Source organism: Mytilus trossulus, chromosome 8, assembly GCF_036588685.1.
Source record: "Mytilus trossulus isolate FHL-02 chromosome 8, PNRI_Mtr1.1.1.hap1, whole genome shotgun sequence".
Classification (NCBI taxonomy): Eukaryota; Metazoa; Mollusca; class Bivalvia; order Mytilida; family Mytilidae; genus Mytilus; species Mytilus trossulus.
In genome coordinates this window covers 42,824,471-42,846,111 of record NC_086380.1, presented here as the reverse complement: position 1 = coordinate 42,846,111, position 21,641 = coordinate 42,824,471, and the positions used below count along the sequence as shown (strand labels likewise).

Genomic DNA, 21,641 nt, shown 5'->3' with positions numbered 1-21,641 from the left:
AAGATCTATTTTGCAGATAATTTGGCTGGCCTATATTTAACGTTTTTGTATACATAGCTCTTGTACCCATTATATTTTTTAAAGATAAGACGAAGACATGTAAACATTTTGGTAATATGAACCACGGTCCACGGGTAAGAAATCTTATAAGGAGTCGTTTAACATATTCATTTCTATTGATTTATTTGTGTTTTTCAAAGGCAATAAATCCTATAAGGAATAGGTTGACAATTTCGAACACGTTTACCTAGTATTGCCCTTCTTCGAAAAGTAGGAGTATGTCAACAAAAATAGTGTAAAGTTAGATTTTAATGGGATTTGTAAAACTGCTTCCTCTTAAACGACCATATATTGCTAAATCGACCCGTATTGAGATATATGTAAAAGTCGTGCTATTAGGGCTAAGATAATTATGCAATACCAAATGCATATATATTAGTTTACAACTGAGTATGAAAGAAGTTCATATCAACATATTACACAATTGAAATCACAAAACAATTTCGAAAAATAATCAAACATACCTGCATCAAAAACAAATCCATTGTTTTAATCGCATTATTCATAATATAATTACAGACGCAAAATGTCAATGTCTAAACAGAGACACCACTCCAGCGTTTTCAGCTGTTCTCACGGATAAGCAACACGTTGCAACAAATACGGCTGTCAAGTTCGACAAAGTTGTAACAAATATACAAGACGGCTATGATCCAGCTACAGGAATTTTCACTGCACCTACTGATGGAGTGTATCATATATCTAGTACTGTCATAAGCCGCCAAGGACACAGGGTGTTCGTTAGTCTGTATCACAATGACGTGAAGATAACTAGCATTTGGGTAAGTCCTGCAGATGCCACTTATGAAATGGGCACAACAAATATGGTATTGGATCTAAAGGAAGGAGACGAAGTCGCCATTAGGTCACGTGGAAATTACGTAGTTCACAGCAGTTCAGATTTCTACAGTTCATTTTCTGGTTTTATGATATCCAAATAAAGAAAACACATATCAACAGCGGGGTATTAAGAGTTATTCTTTACCCTCCGTCCCAATTTCGTTCTGCATTCTAACTTTGGCTTGTCTGCAAATGTTTATATACCATTAAACAATTCGTATAACCACAAGACAAGTTCGAATTGGAGGTCACTTGTCGTTTTAGATTTATGTGGTTACCTTGCCAATATTCCGATATTTCATATTCGAATGAGAGTAGACAACTAAAACAAATATTATGGTAATATTATAATGAAAGGACAAATATAACAAGTATTTATATGGTGACAACATGTTATGATTCTAGTTCACGATGTAAAAGAAGTTAACTAACAACTTAGGAATATGACCGTTGTTATCCATTTGTTTGATGTGTTTAACCCCTTCACGTTCCAATCGGTACTCTGACACCAATATGATATGTTTTTGGGCAACTAGCTTGCGTAAAGTATTGAATCTTTGACATTTGTTTATGTACATCAGTGGTTGAGGGCTCGAATCAATCCCCTATATCACAGCTGTGTGAATTGTGGTGCCTTAAACGTCTTCCGAGTACAATTACGATTTGGTATCCGATCGCCACTAACGGCCAACATTTTCTCCTGTGAAAATCGTTTTTTTTTTTAATTTGAACACAATATTTCCATAGAGTATAATGCTGATGTTGGGGGCAACATAACTTTTATTTATTAACTATGCCGTGTATTTTTGAGGGAAACTATTCATAGTATGATTAAAACTTGTACACAAGTTAAATTAGTGATTTAAAGTGTACCAACGCAATCATCAACTTGCAATGCACTCTAAATGTGTGGTCATTTCTTACCAAACCAATTAAAACAGAGACAAAAAAAACCCCCAAAAATCATGATTTTTTTTGCAAAACTGAAATAGATGTAACAGAACATTGTTTCTGAAGTGCCTGGTTTTGGAAATGCCGAAAACACTGTTAACCGGTAAAAGTTAAGAAAAAATGGCAGACGGAAGTATACCACATCTTCGTTTTTATATGATATCATCCTATATTTGCTCAAAATGATGGGATTTACAGCAATTATATGTTATATCGAGACTTAATTTCTAAACGAAAACAGGCTGAATATTATTTGTTTACTCTTACTTCGTTAATGGAAGAGTTAACTACTAAAATTTCCATACTTTAAACTGGTACTCCAGTGGTGCAGTGGAAAGCTGTACTAACCCATAGCAGAGAGATTGCATGTTCGATCCTCAAAGCGGGAGGTGAAAATAAAATTCCTATATTAAATGTAACTTTACTTAACTTTACTTTCAATTTCAAAAAGAGAGTCAGGGTTATATACAAAACTCAAATTTAAAAGAATGTATGTATGTTTTTTTAAAGAATATGTGTCCTAATTGCACCCCCCCCCCCAACAACAACAAAAAAAACACAAACAAAAAAAACATCATAGACCCAAAACACGAAAACTTATTATTGGTAATTCAGTGAATCTTAACTTTTAAAGTCAAAATTCTATTTGCTGCTTGAATGAACATGATTTAGCCTGAAATGTGTGCCAATGATTAGATTTGGACGAAAAAAGGGCTGAAATCCGTTATTTTGCATGTTGCGGGCATCAACATTTGGAAGGCATATAGCACGTATTTCCTCCAACTATACCATAATGGCAACTTTTCTGTTTCTATCTGACACGGGCCATTACTTTGACACCACAACTGTACCCAATTAGCCCATAAAAAAGTCCCCATACGACCTTTTTCGCAAGAGTTTTGTAATTTTTCACTTTTTTCCCGCAAGTCACGTGACTTTTGGACAGATAATAGACAGTAATTGACCTAAATAGACAAATTTTCTGATATAATAATTTCTTGGCAATATTTACTTAAAAATCTTTCAAATGGACCCAAAACGACCTTTGTGTGAGCTTTAGTGCGAATGATATATGCGATTGAATTTCGATAGTGTCTTTACATAAGTTTACGTGCCAAATTGGAAGATTTTTAACAAACGCCGGAAAATGAAAGGGTTAAGCTTTTGATTTGGCCATTTGATAAAGGACTTCTTTTTTGTAAATATTCCTCGGAGTTCAGTATTTTCGGGATTTTACTTTATACTACTCAGACAAATTATTTTTAATTGGAACTTACCAGCATTTAAAAAAAAAAATCATAAAAAAAATTAACTCCGATTTAGTCCTACTACATGCTGCATGTTAAGGGCCAGCTGAAGTCCACCTCCGATTGCAGAATTTTCTCGCTGTGTTGAATGATACTTTGGTTGTCTTTGGTGGGTTTTTTTTATCGGTTGTTGTATCTTTGACACATTACTTGTAAAGAAGATAGTATATAAAACAGAAATTAGAAACAATTTAACATAAAACAGTTTGTGTTTATCTTTTAAAACAAAAAAATTATGCAAATTTTCATCAAAATTTCAAGACGGGATCTAAACTGTAGCGTAAGCCCTTAATGCTGTTGAATACCATTGTATGTTGAACTGTAAATGGTTTGTGTTTTGTTTTGGTGTCACCTGTTTGTTGTTTTAATCCCATTTTTCTTTTTATTGTTGTTTACATCTGGTTACCCTATATCTATCTGGCATCCAACTCTGAGTAATACAATTTATATGTTGACCTAATGGTATTAAAGTGGTACAAAAAAAAAAATACAAAAAAATAATTTGGCTCGTTTAATTTCATAAAATGTTGATAGAATATATTTCATTTGACCCTTTGATAAAAATATATGAATTTCAAAAATCTTGAACCACACCCTTTTTTTGAAAATTGTCATTGGATATATAGCAGTTGGGTTCTGTCAAAGTGAAGCTAAATACTTCCTTAACAATAGATAAAGAAAGGCAACAGTAGTATAAATCGCTGCTCAAAATAAAAAATCGATAGAGAAAACAAATTTGGGTTACAAAGTAAAACCAAGGGAACACATTTCAATTATAAGAGTAAAACAACGGAACATTAAAAACACTGAATTGCAACAAAAACCAGACGTGATTAAAACGTCGAGATGCTATAAAAGATTTATCTCCCGGTAGTGTTATGTGCCACATATTGAGCAGGATCTGAATGCTTACCCTTCTGCAGCACCTTAGATCACTCCCATATTTAGTTGGGGATCATGTTGCTCAGTTTTTTTTTCTATGTTGTGTTTTGTATACAATTGTTTATCTGTCTTATTAGTCATTGCGTCGTTAGTTTGTTTTTAACTTTGATTGTCCTTCTACTATCTTTAAGGACATTTAATATTCTTTTTTACAACATGTTGGACAAATGTGTACAGGCCATTTTCAGATTTGATTTGTTATTTGACATTTTTATTACAAATTGTTTCCCTTTGCTATTACTAGGCTGGTTCCTAACTAGACAAAACAAAATTATAATGTTTATGAAAAACAAGAAAATTGTAAGAGATAATTAAAAAGTTTTAACCAATCTTTAATAAAATAAACCAATTAATTTCAAAAGGTTTTAGCTAAACAAAAGATAAAAGTAATAACAAATTTGAAAAACTTATTAAGTATAACGTAAACTTTGCAGAATTAAATTTGAGCCTATCCAATAATCACATCATATGAACAATTCATTATTATGTGAAAAAGTAGGTCAGTTCTGGTTCCTTCGAAAATCGTGACACGGGTCTTAAATTAGAAATCATTATCTAATTTACAGAAAGTGAACTCCTTTTAGCACCATTTCAGCACTTCTTGTACATGTAGTTCTCAACAGCAACCTTCTACCAAGGAAATTATAATGGGAAACGTTAGCTCTAAAATAACGTATCAACTGCGACATATACATGTACACTATCAACAAACTCAACAAACGACAACAACAAACACTGTAAATACAAAGTTGAATAGCACTTAAAATTTGATTTCACGACATATTTTTTAACCGAAGCGAATCTTAGTTTGAAGTATATCTGTACACGTTGGCAAAAATAGCCTTTGTTAAAATATCTAATTCAATCATCAATGTAATTCAAGCTTTAACGATTCAAGTGTATATAATCGTTTTGATTCTAGCCATTTGAATTGAAATTTTTCTATATCTATTTAGCAATAACCGGGTGAGTGATGTAGTTTTCCCTGATGAAACTATTCACTTGCCATTTAGCAAATTAAACACTCTCGATCAACTTTGGACAACGTCGCCTTTTAATGAAACAAGAAAAGGGGGTTATGATGCTCATCTTTCCTTCACTAGAGGGTCATCAATGGTGGTCTTTAAATCTGATTCCCAAAAAAGTTTACCCTTCGAATAACTCAGATTTAATCAATGTTTATCAAACTTCAATTTCTTCAAAAAAAAAAAAATACCATACCTTTTGTGTTTATTGTTATATACTTTGATTTAATCACTTAACAGTTGATCAAAAAACATAATCAAGCAAAATCATTCATTATTTTAAAAAAAGACGGTTTTAATTATCTTATTGACAATATAATTTCAGACGCAGAATGTCAGTGTCTAAACAAAGACACCACACCAGCGTTTTCAGCTGTACTCACGCATGCGCAAAACGTTGCAGCGAATACAGCTGTCAAGTTTGACAAAGTTGTTACAAATATACAAGACGGCTATGATCCAGCTACCGGTATTTTCACCGCACCTACTGATGGAGTGTACCACATCTCGTGCACTGTGACAAGCCCCAAAGGAGGAAAGCTGTTCGTTAGTCTGTATCACAATGACGTGACGATAAGTAGTATGTTGGTTAGTCCTATAGATGACACTTATGAAATGGGCACAACAAACATGGTATTGGATCTAAAGGGAGGAGACGAAGTCGCCATCAGGTCACGTGGAAATTTTCAAGCTCACAGTAATGCCGATGGCTTCAACTCATTTTCTGGCTTTCTGATTTCACAATAAAGTAAACTGTTCGATCACAGTATATATATGTTTATTTTTTCAACAAAAAACAAGCAGACATGTTTTCGATGTTCCAAGAACAAAAGCCATGGCCTTTGATTATATTTTAAACCCTGTCTCAAACTTGTCTGAATAAACATGAATCAATAGAGACAAAAATGCCAAACTTCTCATCGACCCATTTTGAATCAATTAAGACGAAAACTCAAATATAACCTGCCCAGAACCCAGAACAAGGGACAAAACATTTGAAACATATTTTGATCACCCATTCTCTCATTACATATATAAAAATAGCATTTGGATAAAACATGCATCCTTTCCAAAGTAAGTGTCGTTGGTTCATGTGTGTCATATTTGTTTTCAAAAAATTTTTTTAAGAATAGTTTCATACTTTTCATGTCAGGGCCTTTTATATCAATATTTTGAAATTGCGTGCATCCATTTCCTTTGGACTTCAAATTAGTGAATAGTTGTCTCATAGGCAATCATATCGAATCGCTTTATTTGCATCAATAATGCAATATTGATGTCTACATTATCAGCAATTGAGTTAATGGAATCAAGTAGGATATGTATCCTTGTAAATGTACTTTGGGCAAATACAAAAGAAATGTTGGTTATCCGCAACAGGGTGATTACAGTTTGTACAACAAAGTTTTCTCAGATAAGAACGTATTAAACGAATGAGATTCTAGGTTGCTAGTATTGTTTCTGAGTTGACAATGACTTATATTAAGTTTCCTTATCCAATAGTTGAAAGGTTTACATATATATCACCAGCCCTATAAAACTTGTCCAGTCCACTTCTTAAATACCCAAACTTGGGGATTTTTGTAAACTCAAAGGAAGACTTTTCCGGAGTCTTACAGTGGAAGGAATGAAACTAATAAAACAACCAGTTCTAGCAAGAGGTGGGTGGAAAATGTTATTTTCAATCCTGAAAGTATAAGGGGTTTTTCTAGAAAGATATGGTTGAACCTACTCATAAAGTATGCAGGTGTCATCCCATTTGATATTTTATAGAATAGTATAAGAATTGTTTATTTCGTCTATTCTCCACAATGTCTAAACCTAATTCAATATAAAGTTTGTCAAGAGGAATTACGTCGTAATCCTGTAAGAATTCTAGCAGTTTTTATTTGAATATTTTCAAGAAGTTCAGACTCGCGTTGGGAGCAATTGCCCTAAACAACATCATCATACTCTTATTTAGGTCTTATAAAAGCATAACACATACGTATAAGTGATCGTCTATCTAATAATTGTTTAACTTGACGAAGCACAGATAGACGAGATCATGCTTTTTATAAATAATATCAATATGTGTGTTCCATGAAGCTGATGACTGAAATATTATCCCAAGATGACAGGAAAAACTTATTTTCTTAACGTCTTCGCCATTTATCCCAAAATTACAGGTGATTACTCCCTTTCCCTTCTAGTAAACCCGTTTTTCTTTTATAGTTGGTGTTTTCCTCAGTCTTGATTTGTAATCCATATTTGTTAGCTTAATCGATTTATGACTTAAAACACAGATATTCTACTATTGACCTTTTTCTACCTCAGCCGCTTGGTTTCCTAGGCCGTATTGTATTCAAAAGTTCCACCAAATCATGATTGTGACCTCATTTGTAGTATATAATTACAGTGTCATAAGAAGGTTATATAGAAGGATGCATATTTATATATATATATATATATATATACAACTCGTCTAAACATCAACCCAACAATGTTAGATCTGTAAATTTGCTTTCGCAAATTTTTGGTTCTTCCCTCGCCGGGATTCGAACCCATGCTACTGTGATATCGTGACACCAAATCGCCTGCACTGCAGCCGTCCCGCTAGACCACACGACCACCTGGGCTCTCAAAAAAAGAGCTTTCGGTGGCCATATGTTACCTTTCCACGTCAGTTTTAATCTAGCGGCGTACTACAGTACATGATATATAAGGCATGAAGATGTTATTGTTACAGATCAGCTAAATTATCTATAGTAAAGGATCCTACAAATTAATGTAAGATACAGTCACAGAAAATAATTATATTCATAAGTACGTCTGAGTCAGTGACAACCCTACAACAGATGTATCCATCGGATCGCCATCAATGATGGTGATACATGGCTGTGTACATAATGTATATACAACTCGTCTAAACATCAACCCAACAATGTTAGATCTGTAAATTTGCTTTCGCAAATTTTTGGTTCTTCCCTCGCCGGGATTCGAACCCATGCTACTGTGATATCGTGACACCAAATCGCCTGCACTGCAGCCGTCCCGCTAGACCACACGACCACCTGGGCTCTCAAAAAAAGAGCTTTCGGTGGCCATATGTTACCTTTCCACGTCAGTTTTAATCTAGCGGCGTACTACAGTACATGATATATAAGGCATGAAGATGTTATTGTTACAGATCAGCTAAATTATCTATAGTAAAGGATCCTACAAATTAATGTAAGATACAGTCACAGAAAATAATTATATTCATAAGTACGTCTGAGTCAGTGACAACCCTACAACAGATGTATCCATCGGATCGCCATCAATGATGGTGATACATGGCTGTGTACATAATGTATATACAACTCGTCTAAACATCAACCCAACAATGTTAGATCTGTAAATTTGCTTTCTATATATATATATATATATCTATTGAGACTTATCCATTGATACCAGATGCCCCCTCCTTTTGTCTCGAAAAAAACCCACTACTTTACTAATTGATTAATTTTAGGATTTTTGTAAAGGCAGTAATGAACATGTTGATTAGTAGATAGTATTACTAATGTGTTATTATATTACACACATTTCTAATGTATTAATAATAAAATTTTCCATTTTAAAGATCGTTTCTTAATATGTTTTCATGCATAGATCATTCTTAACGTTTTTCATTGAATTCTTAATGAAATTAAAGTTTGATCAAATCACGTGTAATCATTTGTACTAGTCATGTTAATGGCAATTTGATTACAACTATCTAACAATAACGGGTATTCTCAGACGAAAATATTCGCTTGCACATTAGAAACTTAGACAGTCTCTAGCCATCATTTACAGTGTAACCATTTAATAAAATCTGAAAAACGGAAGTGATTATGCTCAGCTTTCTTTGAATAAACTAACACCAGCAAAACAATGGGTTTCACATGTGGTGCAGGAATTGTTTTCCCTTCATGAGCACATGAGATTCCACCCAATTGGTGGTAGAGTTTGTGTTTCGTATTATAATGTTTGTGTGTTGGTCGTTTTTAGGCATTGTGGTGTCAGTTTAGTTTTGACACTGGATTTTTAATGTCCCTCTGGTATTTTCGCCTCTCTATATATAATATTCTAATATCAATAAAACGTGTACGCTTCAAAAAATCCAGACTCTATATCAAATTACAATTTCTAAATAAACAATGACGTGAATTATGTGAAAAATTAATAAAACTTTTCAATATCGGTAGAAGCTATACTTGTATTTGTAGTGTTTCATTTGGTACAACATATTTTTTCTTGGAGTTGTTTTTAACATCTGTTACAGATGCAAACTACAAGAAAAAGAACCATGTACAGTCTTTGACGTGGAGACTGATATTTTTTAACTGTTATGTTTGTTTTAAAATATAGGTTATTTCACGCTCGTAATTGTATGTTTACACCTGTTACAGATGTAAAATGTAAAAACAAAAAGCTATGTTCTGACAATGATCATGATGATGTGGAAGCTGCTATTTTTTGTGTTGCTAGTTCATTTGGTACAAAACAAGTGGTTTCCACGTTACAAGCATGAATATGAGTATCAAAAAAGATCTTGCTTCATTAAACAACAAATTACTCTTTTAAAAAATCTCATTGTAAAAGGCAGTCAAGAAATTCGTTCTTTCAATGGATTTTCACAAGTCAGAAAAGGTCTGAAATACCACTTTTCCACAATGTTTGATTTTTTCTACTTGCAATTCAAGTCATTTGTATAAGTGAAAACAAACTGTATTTGTAATTTCTTGGATCTTGAGTATGTTAAGAATATAAGAACAACAGCAATATTTGATTTCTGATGAGTCTTTGGTTACCATTTGACCAGTAATCAAATTTAAACTAGCAATTGTCATGACATGTTCATTTCAAACTTATTAAAACTAATAATGAAACTCCCGAAAGCAAAGTCATCCTTATACGATTTATACTCTCAATTTAAACTTGAATGTATACACGAAGGGCATTTAACGTTTAAGGCCTAGTCAGCGATAACTTCTTTATACCGACACATCCAGCCAAGGGTATGTCATGGACAAGACCAATGATTGTACGTTTTGCGGAGTGAAATATGCAAAGTTCATGAAACAATTCTTGATATCTTTGATGGTTAGATAAAAATGCTTTTTTGATTGAGTTAAGTCTGCCAATTGATATTTTATCGTATGTTTTTCTATGTTGTGATGTTATGCTATTGTTTCAGAAAAAGGGAGAAGGTTGGGTTCCATTAAAACGTTTAATCCCGCTGCAAATGTTTGCACCTGTCCTTAGTCAGGAATCTGATGTACAGTAGTTGTCGTTTGTTAATGTAATATATACGTGTTTCTCGTTTCTCGTTTTGTTTATATAGATTAGACCGTTGGTTCCCATTTGAATGGTTTTACACTAGTAATTTTGGGACCCTTTATAGCTTGTTGTTCGGTGTGAGCCAAGGCTCCGTGTTGAAGACCGTACTTTAACCTATAATGGTTTACTTTTTAAATTGTTATTTAGATGGAGAGTTGTCTCATTGGCACTCACACCACATCTTCCTATATCTATTATGTAGGGAAAAATTAAATTAAAAACATTGCGTCCAAAAATGAGACTATCCCACATCAAAAATTTCTTCTATCAGACTTTAATTTTATAAACACAAGGGGATTGATGATATGCTCTTAGCACCATTGTAATGTTCTCTTAAAGCTTTTGTTAGTTTTTTCTTATAGCAACTTAAGATTTCTTCATGATACTGGCCCTTGTGAAAAATTACCTAGATTAGAAAAAAGTACCGAAAAACCTCTGTGATTGCATGCATTAGGTACATGCACGTTAATAATTAATGTTAAAAGTATAAATGCACTCATTTGATGTTGTAACAAAAGATGTATTTTAATGTTTAGTTTGTATACAGCTGTCATTTTCAAATCGATTATATGATTAATCAGCATGCGTTCACGTATAAACTCATTTCCTCATAACATTATTGTATTTCACAGATCTACATACACTCCTTTAAACTTTTTTTACTGTGGTTTTAAAAATATCAACTGTTAAAGTCATAAGAAACCTCAAATTAAAAAAAAAATATGCATATGGTTTTTTTTATAACTAAATGGATAGTTTTCATTATACAACTTATGTACATATACTTTTTTCTGAGGAAAATTCTTTAATTTGTCCACATTTAGAAGATGTTTACTAATTTTTAATTGCTTCCTAAGCAATTCGACGACATATTTTCCGTATTCATAGTCACCTGAGCGTAACCCCCGTAAAAATCCGGTGGTCGCAATACGCATGGATATGTCATAAAAATAAACAATTATCTGATTGTACATGTTAAACACGTGCTCAATTCCCATGCTTTTTGTTATTTGTTTACTAAAAGGTGACAATCGGTTATCTTCGGCTTTAAAACACGGCATTTAATGAGCAGCCATATTTGTTGAATCATAACAGACAGAGAGAAAAAAAATTGACGATTATACTATATATTTGCGTAAAAAATGAGAAAATTTTGCACAGAAAACTAAGTTTATGATGTATACATGCATTGGTTCAAGAATTGGAAAAACATTATTTTTCACCACTCACTCGTTTCATTTGACTTTAATTAAGTGGACATAACCTTCGAACACACCGATTATTTTTCATACTGTATGTGCAAAGATGTTATAGGATGCCTTTTAAAATTGAGTACGTGCTCGACAAACATTTGTTTTAATAAATTTTGTAATATAATTTCAGATCCTATTGTTCATATGTTCTGATTTTTCAATAAAACAATTGTCACTTTATATTACTGTTTAAAGGTAAAATAGCCTCCTTCAAACTGCTTATATCTTTTTTTCTTTTAAATTTTGACCATACGTTCATGTTGAGTATATCAGTATTTTGATCTTTTCCGTTCATTGGATATTAAAAAAAAAACATGCCAGTAGAGGTCTGAAATGGGACTTTTTTCTTAATTTTTCATTAGTTTTCCTTGTAATTCAAGTTATTTGTATAAAGGAACACGAAATATATTTGATATATCATGAGTCTTGAATATGTTTTAAGATATAAGCACGAAGGCAATCTTTGATTTTTGACGAGTCTTGGTTACCATCTGACCAGTAATCAAATTTTAATTAGCCATTCTCATGACATGTTGTTCATTTTAAACGTATCTAAACTAATAATGAAACCCCAGAATGCAAATTCATCCTTATAAGATTTATACTCTCTACTTAAACTGGAATGTAGAAAAGAAGGACATTTAAAGTTTTATGCCTAGTCAGCGATAACTTATTTATACTGACATATCCAGCCAATGGGATGTCATGGGTAAGCCCAATAATTGTACATTTTGCGGACTGAAATATTCAAAGTTCATGAAACAATTCTTGATAACTTTAATGGTTAGAAAAAAATCTTCTCTGTAAGGGAAAACAAAACTAAAATCTTTCGTAAAAATATGAGACTATCCAACGTCAAATTTTTTTTATATTAGACCTTAACTATATGAACATGAGGGGACTTGATATACGCTCTTAGCACCATCGTGACGTTCTCGTAAAGCTTTATTTAGTTTTCTGTTAAATGCAACTTAGAATAGGTTTTCATGATACCAGTGAAAAATTACCTAGATTAAAAACGAATACCGAACAACCTCTGAGATTGCACGTGTTATGTACATGCACCTGAATAATTAATTGTAAACGTGTATATGTACTCATTTGATTTTGTAACAAAAGATGTAAGTATTTTCAATGTTTAATTTGTATACAGCTGTCGTTTTCAAATCCATTAAGCCCATACGTTCAGGTATAAATATATTTCCTCATAACGATATTATTAAAAAATCTAACATTTCGATTGTCTCTGATAACAGGTAATGCAATTATAAATTATTTTGAACATTTTTTAGTTTGTTTTTTAGAAATAGAAAATAGTTTATTAAGTGGACATATCCTTCGAACACACCGATTATTTTCATTCTGTGTTTGCATATGTGGGTTGTGGTGCCTTTTTAAATTGAGTACGTGCTTGACAGTTTTTATTTTATCTAAGTTTGAAATCTTGTGTCCAGAAAATACCCTTTACCAAAATAGGATGAACAGTATGTAACTGATATATTTTTGTCTGTGTTATACCTTGTTTCCGGTGACGTCATATTTTTAAAATACTGTCTTTGAATTGATACGTTCATTTTCTGTAAATGAGTCATAGTGATAAAGATTTTCTATCAATAGACATAGACTCCCTAAGGTTTTTAAAAAGAGAGCATGATAATTTTCGGAACTAAATATAAAAAAATGTAAGTAGATTATGCTTAATTGCGTAGCGGTATTTTACCTGCTCATGAAGATACCAACTACAACAGAATTATACATCTCTAAAATAAAAATGCAAAAATGCCAATTCATAAGTCGAATCAACCATTTACCTGCCCAACGGTAAAATGGAGATGGTTCTTGTTTTTCTATTTTGGCCTTCTCAGTTTAAAAATCCAGAGCGTAGCAGCAATGAAGTTAATATTATATAATTAACGCTCAGTCTTACGTTTTCTATGTTGTTTCTTGTGTACTAATTTGTCTGTTTGTCTTTTAAATTTTTAACCATGGCATTGTCAGTTAATTTGGATTTATGAGTTCGACTGTTCCTCTGGTATCTTTCGCCCCTCTTTAATAAAACAGCAAGATTCAAAATAGAAATGAATATACAATAAGAGATTGTTAATCATTTGTTCACATATAGGGAAACACATTGCAAGTCGAATGGTTAGGTTAAATAACTTTTATCTTACGTGTAGCCATCTTCTTAAATATTTTGTCAAATTTTGTGAAAAACATGATCCTTCATCCTTCCCATTTCGTAAATAGTTACAATCGTATTGCATTCTAAATTATTAGTGTGGCATGATCAGTTGTGTTTTGCTTTTGTAAGGTTTAATTCAGTAACTAAATATACGTCATCAAAGAAAACTCATTTAGAGGAGAAATTTCTGTATACCAATAAAGTCTGGTGCTCCTCTGATTGGTATATAATGCTAGTACAAGAAATGATGATAGATTGACAAAAATTAGAGTAAGAAATACAAAAACAATGAATGCTGACTTTTCTTATTACAGTATTAAAAAGTAATAAGGTCAGCATCGAAATTTAGTTCGAACATACAGTGATTATTAACAAGGCCATTCGAAGGGCCCAACATTGCCGAATGATACTACTGTTTTATTGCAAAACATAACGTTAGGGTATATTTCAGTTTTATGAAAGAAATACGAAAGCTTTTGAGTTTTAAAAGTAAACCAGAAATAATTTGAATTCAAGACATGGTTTTAGAAATTGTTTACTGAATTTTCTCAAACTTATATTTTGAAATTAAATAATTACATTAATCTCTCGACGTTTGTTTCCGGGTTGCCTTTTATGACGTAAACAGATAGAAAACCGCAGAAAAATACAATTAATTACGGTAAAACTAGTAAAATGTGACTTCAATTTTGATCGAAGGAGCTAGCCGTGACACCTGCATACTTATATGAGTTAGTCCAGTCATATCTTAACAGACAAACCCCTGATTCTCTGAGAAATGAAAATAACAAATTTCACCCGATTCTTGCTCTTATCTTAATAGTTTAATTTCTTCCACTATAAGACTTTGTAAAAGTCTTCCTTTGAGTTTACAAAAATCACCAAGTTTGGGAATATTTAGAAGTGGACTGGATAAGTTTTATAGGACTGATGATATAATTTAAAGCTTTCAACTATACTATTGCTATTTTTGAATCTGGTCAGAAATATATCAGTGACACTCAACGTTTTGTTTGAAACTTTCTCAATTTTTGTTTCATTTAGTTTGATTTTTTTAACATTACTTCATTTATTCCACTAAGCAGGCTAAGTGTCTCTTTCAAGCCATGTATTATATATTTCTAATGACTTATAAAGGATATTTGCATGTTTCAAGGTCCTTTAAATAACCGATGATTATTTAAAATTGAGAATGGAAATGGGGAATGTGCCAAAAAGACAACAACCCGGAGATAGAGCAGACAACAGCTGAAGGTCACCAACAGGTCTTCAATGCAACTAGAAATTCCCCCACCCGGAGACGTCCTTCAGCTAGCCCCTAAACAAATATATACTAGTTCAGTGATAATGAACGCCATACTAAACTCCGAATAGTACACAAGAAACTAAAAGTTAAAATGAAACAAGATTACCAAAGGCCAGAGGCTCCTGACTTGGGGCAGGCGCAAAAACGAATGATTAATTGCCTATATATTAAAATATACTTTGCATTTAGTAAGTTACACTGTTAACATATATTTAATGGACTGTGGCATGCATGTTCCACTATATTGCATTATTTTAAATACAGTTGTTGTAATTGAATTATACCTTGTACTATGTATTTTGGAGAGAGCTGTAACAGGCTGTGCCTGTTCCTCAATCCTTTTCCTATCTTAATGAATAAAATAGATTTAAAATCAAATAGCCTTGACAACTAACAAGAATAAAAGAAAAAAACCATTATCCTGTATTGTATTCAATCGTCATCAGCAGTTAAGTGCTGAAAAATATCATAATATGATTATCATACTACTAGCATGCTAGCTTAGGGACATTTTACATGTTGTAGTTAAAAAGGGTAGAATTAACACATTTTTGCTGCTATTCTGTACAACTGAGTATGTACTTATATGTGGAGATGTGAGACTATCATTTCATGTTAGGGTAAAGGTTGACGTCTGTTCAATCGTTTAAACCTGACGCATGTGTTTGCATCTGTCATACGTTGTTCAATGCTGTCGATATGATTTTCCTTTTTCATATAGATAAGACTATTGTTTTCTCTCGTTAAATTTATAATGAAATTTGTGTTCTTATTGGCCTGAATCAAGATATCATTGAAGTAATACTTATAAAACAAAGCGTGACAAGCAATTGTGCTCATCTTACAAAACTGACCAATGTGAATTTAAGGTATTAGTACTGTTAAGATCCAACATGGTACATCAGGTTGAGAAAAAACGTAAATTTAAACAAAATTCAGATGATCCAGTAGACTCGGTACTACGGACAGTATGTACATGAACGTGTACAGTCTTTTTAAACTTCAAAAACGACGAACTCGTAACATATGTGGAGCAAATGATGATGTTATTTTCAGTGTTCAATCTACCAGGTTAGGAATGTGGCAGCTGTTTTCCATTCGTAAGATGAGTCTGATTGTTTTATTATAAGTTTTCTTTACATTTGGTATTTTTGTAACTTTACTTTTTCATGTTTGTGTACAGCTGTCATTTCTTAAATCGATTAATCATCATGCGTTCATGTAAACACGTTCTACCTCCTTGCATTATTGTACTTTGACGCACTTCATTCATTTTTGAAGTCTCTGGAAACAGCTGATTTTACTTAAATCAATTACTCAGCATGTGCTCATATAACCATGCATTTATTACCGTATAATTATATTTCCATTTCAAAACTCAAACATTTTGAGTGTTGCCAAGAACAGGTAATGTGAATTAGAAAATAATTTTGTTTTTGAAATTACAAAATCTACAGTTGACATATCCTTGGAACGCGCTTATTAATCTTATTCTGTGTGTGTGCAATGATGCTTTTATTTGAATTACATTTCTTTCTCTTAAAGTTGAAAGTTGGGTTCTGAAAATACCTTTCTTCATAATTGGATTAATAGTCTGTACCTTTTTCTAGTTATCTGCGTAACATATTGTTGCCTGATTTCGGCACAACTTCGAAACTTTCGCTAAAAATTGCTTTTCAACTTCATTATTTGATTTGGCATTTCAAGTGCTTTTATTCGCGCATCACTAATGTTTCTTATGCTTATAGTAATATAAACACACTTAACTATGGTACAGTTCATATGTACACCATTTTGTTTCATAATTTATTTTGGAAATACGGGAAGAACAAAAATGTGCCTCTGAAAATTTGCAGATTTAACATTGTTGTGCTGCTATTTAGAGTATATAATTATATCTTTGCATAAAAATAAAACCTGATGGAATCGAGCGAGTCCAAGAAAGAGGTTGCCATATTGAATTTGATTTTTCGTTTAAAGAATGGAAACAAAACACAACCCGGTGATAATTTATACGGATAGTATTGCAAAAAAGGACGTGGAGAATAACATCTAAATGTTTAATAATCGAAAATTTATGTATTATTTTGTTCTTTTAGATTTCAATCATGACAAAGACCATGAAGCTTATAAGCATTGTGAATGTTCTAACACTGATTTTCTTGGTCGAGATAGTTGGTGGAACTCGTATGGGATATCATAATACAAGATATAACAAAAGGAAAGGTAAAACCAATATTTTTTTATGTATTTTGGTTAGTATTTGTATAACAATAATGATAATGATTTAGATGAAAAGTGGTTTCATGAAATGCATTTATACTTTGTTTTCTTTTCCATTTATAAAAGAGGGATGACAGATACCAGAGGGACAGTCAAACTCATAAATCGAAAATAAACTGAAAACGCCATGGCTTAAAATTAAACAATTTTGACAAATAATAGTACACATGACAAAACATAAAAAAAGACTAAGAAACACTAATCCCACCAAAAGAGTGGGGTGATCTCATGTGTTCTTGAAGAGTAAGCTGATTCTGCTCCACATGTGGCACATGTCGTGTTCCTCATGTGACCACAAATCCGGTAAATAGTCTAATTCGGTAGGTCAAATTCATAAAGTGATCTACACTTTAAAGATAGAAATAATTAAATCAAACAAGATTTACAATGGATTGGCAACATCGAGTAAACTGGTAAAGTTATCTGTAAATGAACAGACATATTAATTGCTTTCTGTGATGTTAAAGAGAATGTATATGGATTTTTTGCCTGTGTTTAAAATTCTTAATTTTTTTTAAAAGAAGTACAATAGAATTAGATATTTAATTGCAACATCTTGTATTTGGAAATAAAATCACAGATAAAAATATTACTTTTTGAATTATCTATTAACAATACTGCGTTTTTTTTATTTATAAGTGATACTATGTATCCAAGCAGAGAACAGAAATTGTTAATGTCTTTAGTATTTTTGAAAATTAATTTAATTAAAGTGAAGATAAAATTAAGAAAGGAAATGGGGAATTTGTCAAAGAAAGAGCAGACAAAAGCCGAAGGTCACCAATTGGTCTTCAATGCAGCGAAAACTCCCGCACTCGGGGGCGTTCGTTAGCTGGCCCCTACACAAATATGTATACTAGTGCAGTGATACATTTAAATCAAGATGTTCAATGTTATTGACAATTAATTAGCCTCTGTATAGGAAAATTGTACATCCTTCATATTATTTTTATATGTTAATCAGTTGAATCAGCTGTCTATTTCCCTGGACAATTAGTGGCGGGTAACAGATAAATCAAGAGTAGCTTGAACTCTTGAGGAAATTTGTAACAAGCAAGATTTAATCAGTAAATATAGTTAGGCTGTTAAAAAACGTAAATCAAAATTTAGGATTGTTAGCAGACAACATTAAAAAATACAAATAAAAACACAACAGTTATATGTAAAAGCATTACGCAGTAGTTGAGCAATATTGTGAATGGTAAAATTTCGCTGGTTTTCAAACTTTTTTTTTCTCACATCGTTTGAAAAGTAATCCGTGGTCAAGATCGAAATATATACTTTGTAGTACTTAATCCAAAACCAATTTTAAAATTTTTCAGTTAGGATGCTCTGAGGAAATTCATCATTTCCATTCATTTGCATCAAATGTTATGCTTTATATTTTAGGGAACTCCTATTGGTATAAGAAAACATGTACATGTAAGTGCTTACTATTTACATTATGACTAAATTTTTATTGCTTAATATATTTTATTCGTGCATTTTGACTTAAGCATATTTATAGCAAATGCATAAATGCATAAATAATAAGGACAGGAACAACAAACGGAGCTGGAAATCATCATCTTCTTAGTTCTGCATTAGTTGTCAGTTCGTTATTTTTTTTCTTTATTTTCACGGATATTTGTTTACTGCGTATTTCAAATGTTTGAGAGACTTTGTCGTTCCCTCAAAGAAATGAAATATGGAATTTCGATTAGATAGAAATTCTGGTACAATTCTAATTTCTATATTCAGCCACAACATGTATCTATTTTGTGCTTCTAATAATGTGTTTCTTTTTTTGTGATCCTTTTTTGCTATTTAAAGGAAATAACCTTTGAAATTATATTGTGACGGATATGTTGATAACCGAGCAAAGACATTTAGATTCGATCCGAGTAAATTTATCGATCGTATAAATTTACTTCTTCTGAAAGAATATAAATAACACACTGTAACTGAGTCTTTAAATTTTGGTTTTATTTGTTTAAACATTGATGCGTTGTGTTGTTGGTAAATTATAACCATTTGTGTTAAGCGTTTAATAAAACACTGATAACTGACACAAAAAAAAACTGTAAAAATTATAATTTGTACAACATTACAACTTGTACACAATATATTAATACTTTGGTACATATACATATTAATGGTCCATCAATCTGTAGATACCAGTATATTGGAATTAAACATGCATATTTTCTTACTGTTAATGACGTCTTTACAGTATATGCATTGTATGTTGAATGTGTACTGATTGGTATGGCAGTCTGGGATACATATTTTTTTTTAAATTTTGTTCTAATTGGCTTAGAACAAGCTGTCAGTAACTGCAAGAACTCGCAGATCTGTACGCATTGTCTTTTTGGTTTGGTCGCTGGTGTTGAGTTGTCTCATTTCAAATAATATCACATCTATGTTAGTTTATTGTTACATCGTTTGGTTAAACCAGGTACTTTTTGTTAGGAGGTTGTGCATGCCACACAACCATGTTCAACCCACCATATTGTTCTTAAAATGTCCTGTACCAAGTCAGAAAAAAATGGCCATTGTTATATTATAGTTCGTTTCTGTGTATGTTACATTTTAATGTTGTGTTTTTGTTGTGTCGTAGTTCTCTTCTTATATTTGATGTGTTTCCCTTAATTTTAATTTGTAACCCGGATTTGATTTTTTCTCAATCGATTTATGAATTTTGAACAGCGGTACACTACTGTTGCCTTTATTTAACAGTTGATTAAAAAACATGATCAAACAAAAATATTACATTATATAGGAAGATAGTTTCAATTATCATATTTACGATATAATTTCAGACGCAGAATGTCAGTGTCTAAACAGAGACACCACTCCAGCGTTTTCAGCTGTTCCCACGCATGCACAAAACGTTGCAACAAATACGGCTGTCAAGTTTGACAAAGTTGTAACAAATATACAAGACGGCTATGATCCAGCTACAGGTATTTTCACCGCACCTACTGATGGAGTGTATCATATCTCGAGTACCGTCACAAGCCCCAAAGGAGGAAAGCTGTTCGTTAGTATGTATCACAATGATATGAAGATAACCAGTATATGGGTCAGTCCTGCAGATGCCACTTATGAAATGGGCACAACAAATATGGTATTAGATCTAAAGAAAGGAGACAAAGTCGCAATAAGATCACGTGGAAATTTCAAAGTTCACAGTAATGCCGATATCTACAGCTCATTTTCTGGCTTTCTGATTTCAAAATAAAGACAAATATTCAATTGCAGTGTGTTTATGTTTTGTCGTTGTAATAGAAACATTCAAATTCCCTCATTAAATATATATAAAAAAAAAAGATTTAGATAAAACACGCACCGTGTCACAAGTAAGATAAGGAGCCAGTAGTTAAATGGTTGTCGTGGGTTTATGTGTGTCGTATTTGTTTTGTTATGAATAGTGCCGTTAGTTTCCTCAAGAATTGATTCATACTTTTCATGTCGAGGCCTTTTATAGCAATCCAGACGGTATGAATCTTCCCGTGTTTGAAGACTGTATAATTACCTATAATTGCGTGCATCCACTTTATTTGGACATTAGTGGTCTCATTGTCAATCATATCGAATCTCTTTATTTGCATGTTATTCATTACCCAAGTAAGAAATATCCTTCATTACTCTTTTGGAACAGGTAGATGCTGATGTTGCAGGTTTCAACTACTTTTAATGGTATCTCATCCCCTTTTTTTTAAATTCGATCAGTAGCATATGTTAATACAACAACCTACAAAATTAACTAAAAGTAAAAGCAAGTGCGTATTTCAAAATGAGCGGACGTATACATGTATTATACTCTTAAATTAATGAGTAAGTGGATGTTGGTTAACAGAATATATAAAAATAGGTGGCAAAAAATAACTAAGAATACAGAAAATTGATCTAAAAAATTTAAGAATAGATCTGAAAAATAACGTGGAGCTAAAATATAAAAACAAATTGGAAATGTATATATCGATTATCTAAACTAAACAAAAAACAAGAAAACCTGGTTTCATCTCGGTCACTAGAAAGTGTTCTACGACTTATCTTTAAGTGATTTTGACTAAATTCTTCACTACTATCAAAGTAAATATCATTAACTTTTGAAATAAAATATATGAAAATAGTCGAATTAGATAAATTCTTTGGTTGTTT

At 32.1% G+C, this 21,641-nt stretch overlaps 1 protein-coding gene across 1 annotated transcript; it reads left to right on the top strand.

Moving 5' to 3' along the window:
* Positions 1-1,971: 1,971 nt before the first annotated feature.
* Positions 1,972-20,718, top strand: LOC134727685 (uncharacterized). Its single transcript, XM_063592067.1, has 3 exons — positions 1,972-1,984; positions 5,451-5,822; positions 20,297-20,718. The coding sequence occupies exons 1-3, from the start codon at positions 1,972-1,974 to the stop codon at positions 20,716-20,718; spliced, it is 807 nt and encodes a 268-aa protein (XP_063448137.1).
* The last annotated feature ends 923 nt before the right edge of the window (positions 20,719-21,641 follow it).

Excerpts from the sequence above, each read along its gene's own strand:
- LOC134727685 (XM_063592067.1), top strand. Across the intron at positions 5,823-20,296 it reads TGGAAATTTTCAAGCTCACA|ACGCAGAATGTCAGTGTCTA; the intron begins GTAATGCCGATG and ends ATATAATTTCAG.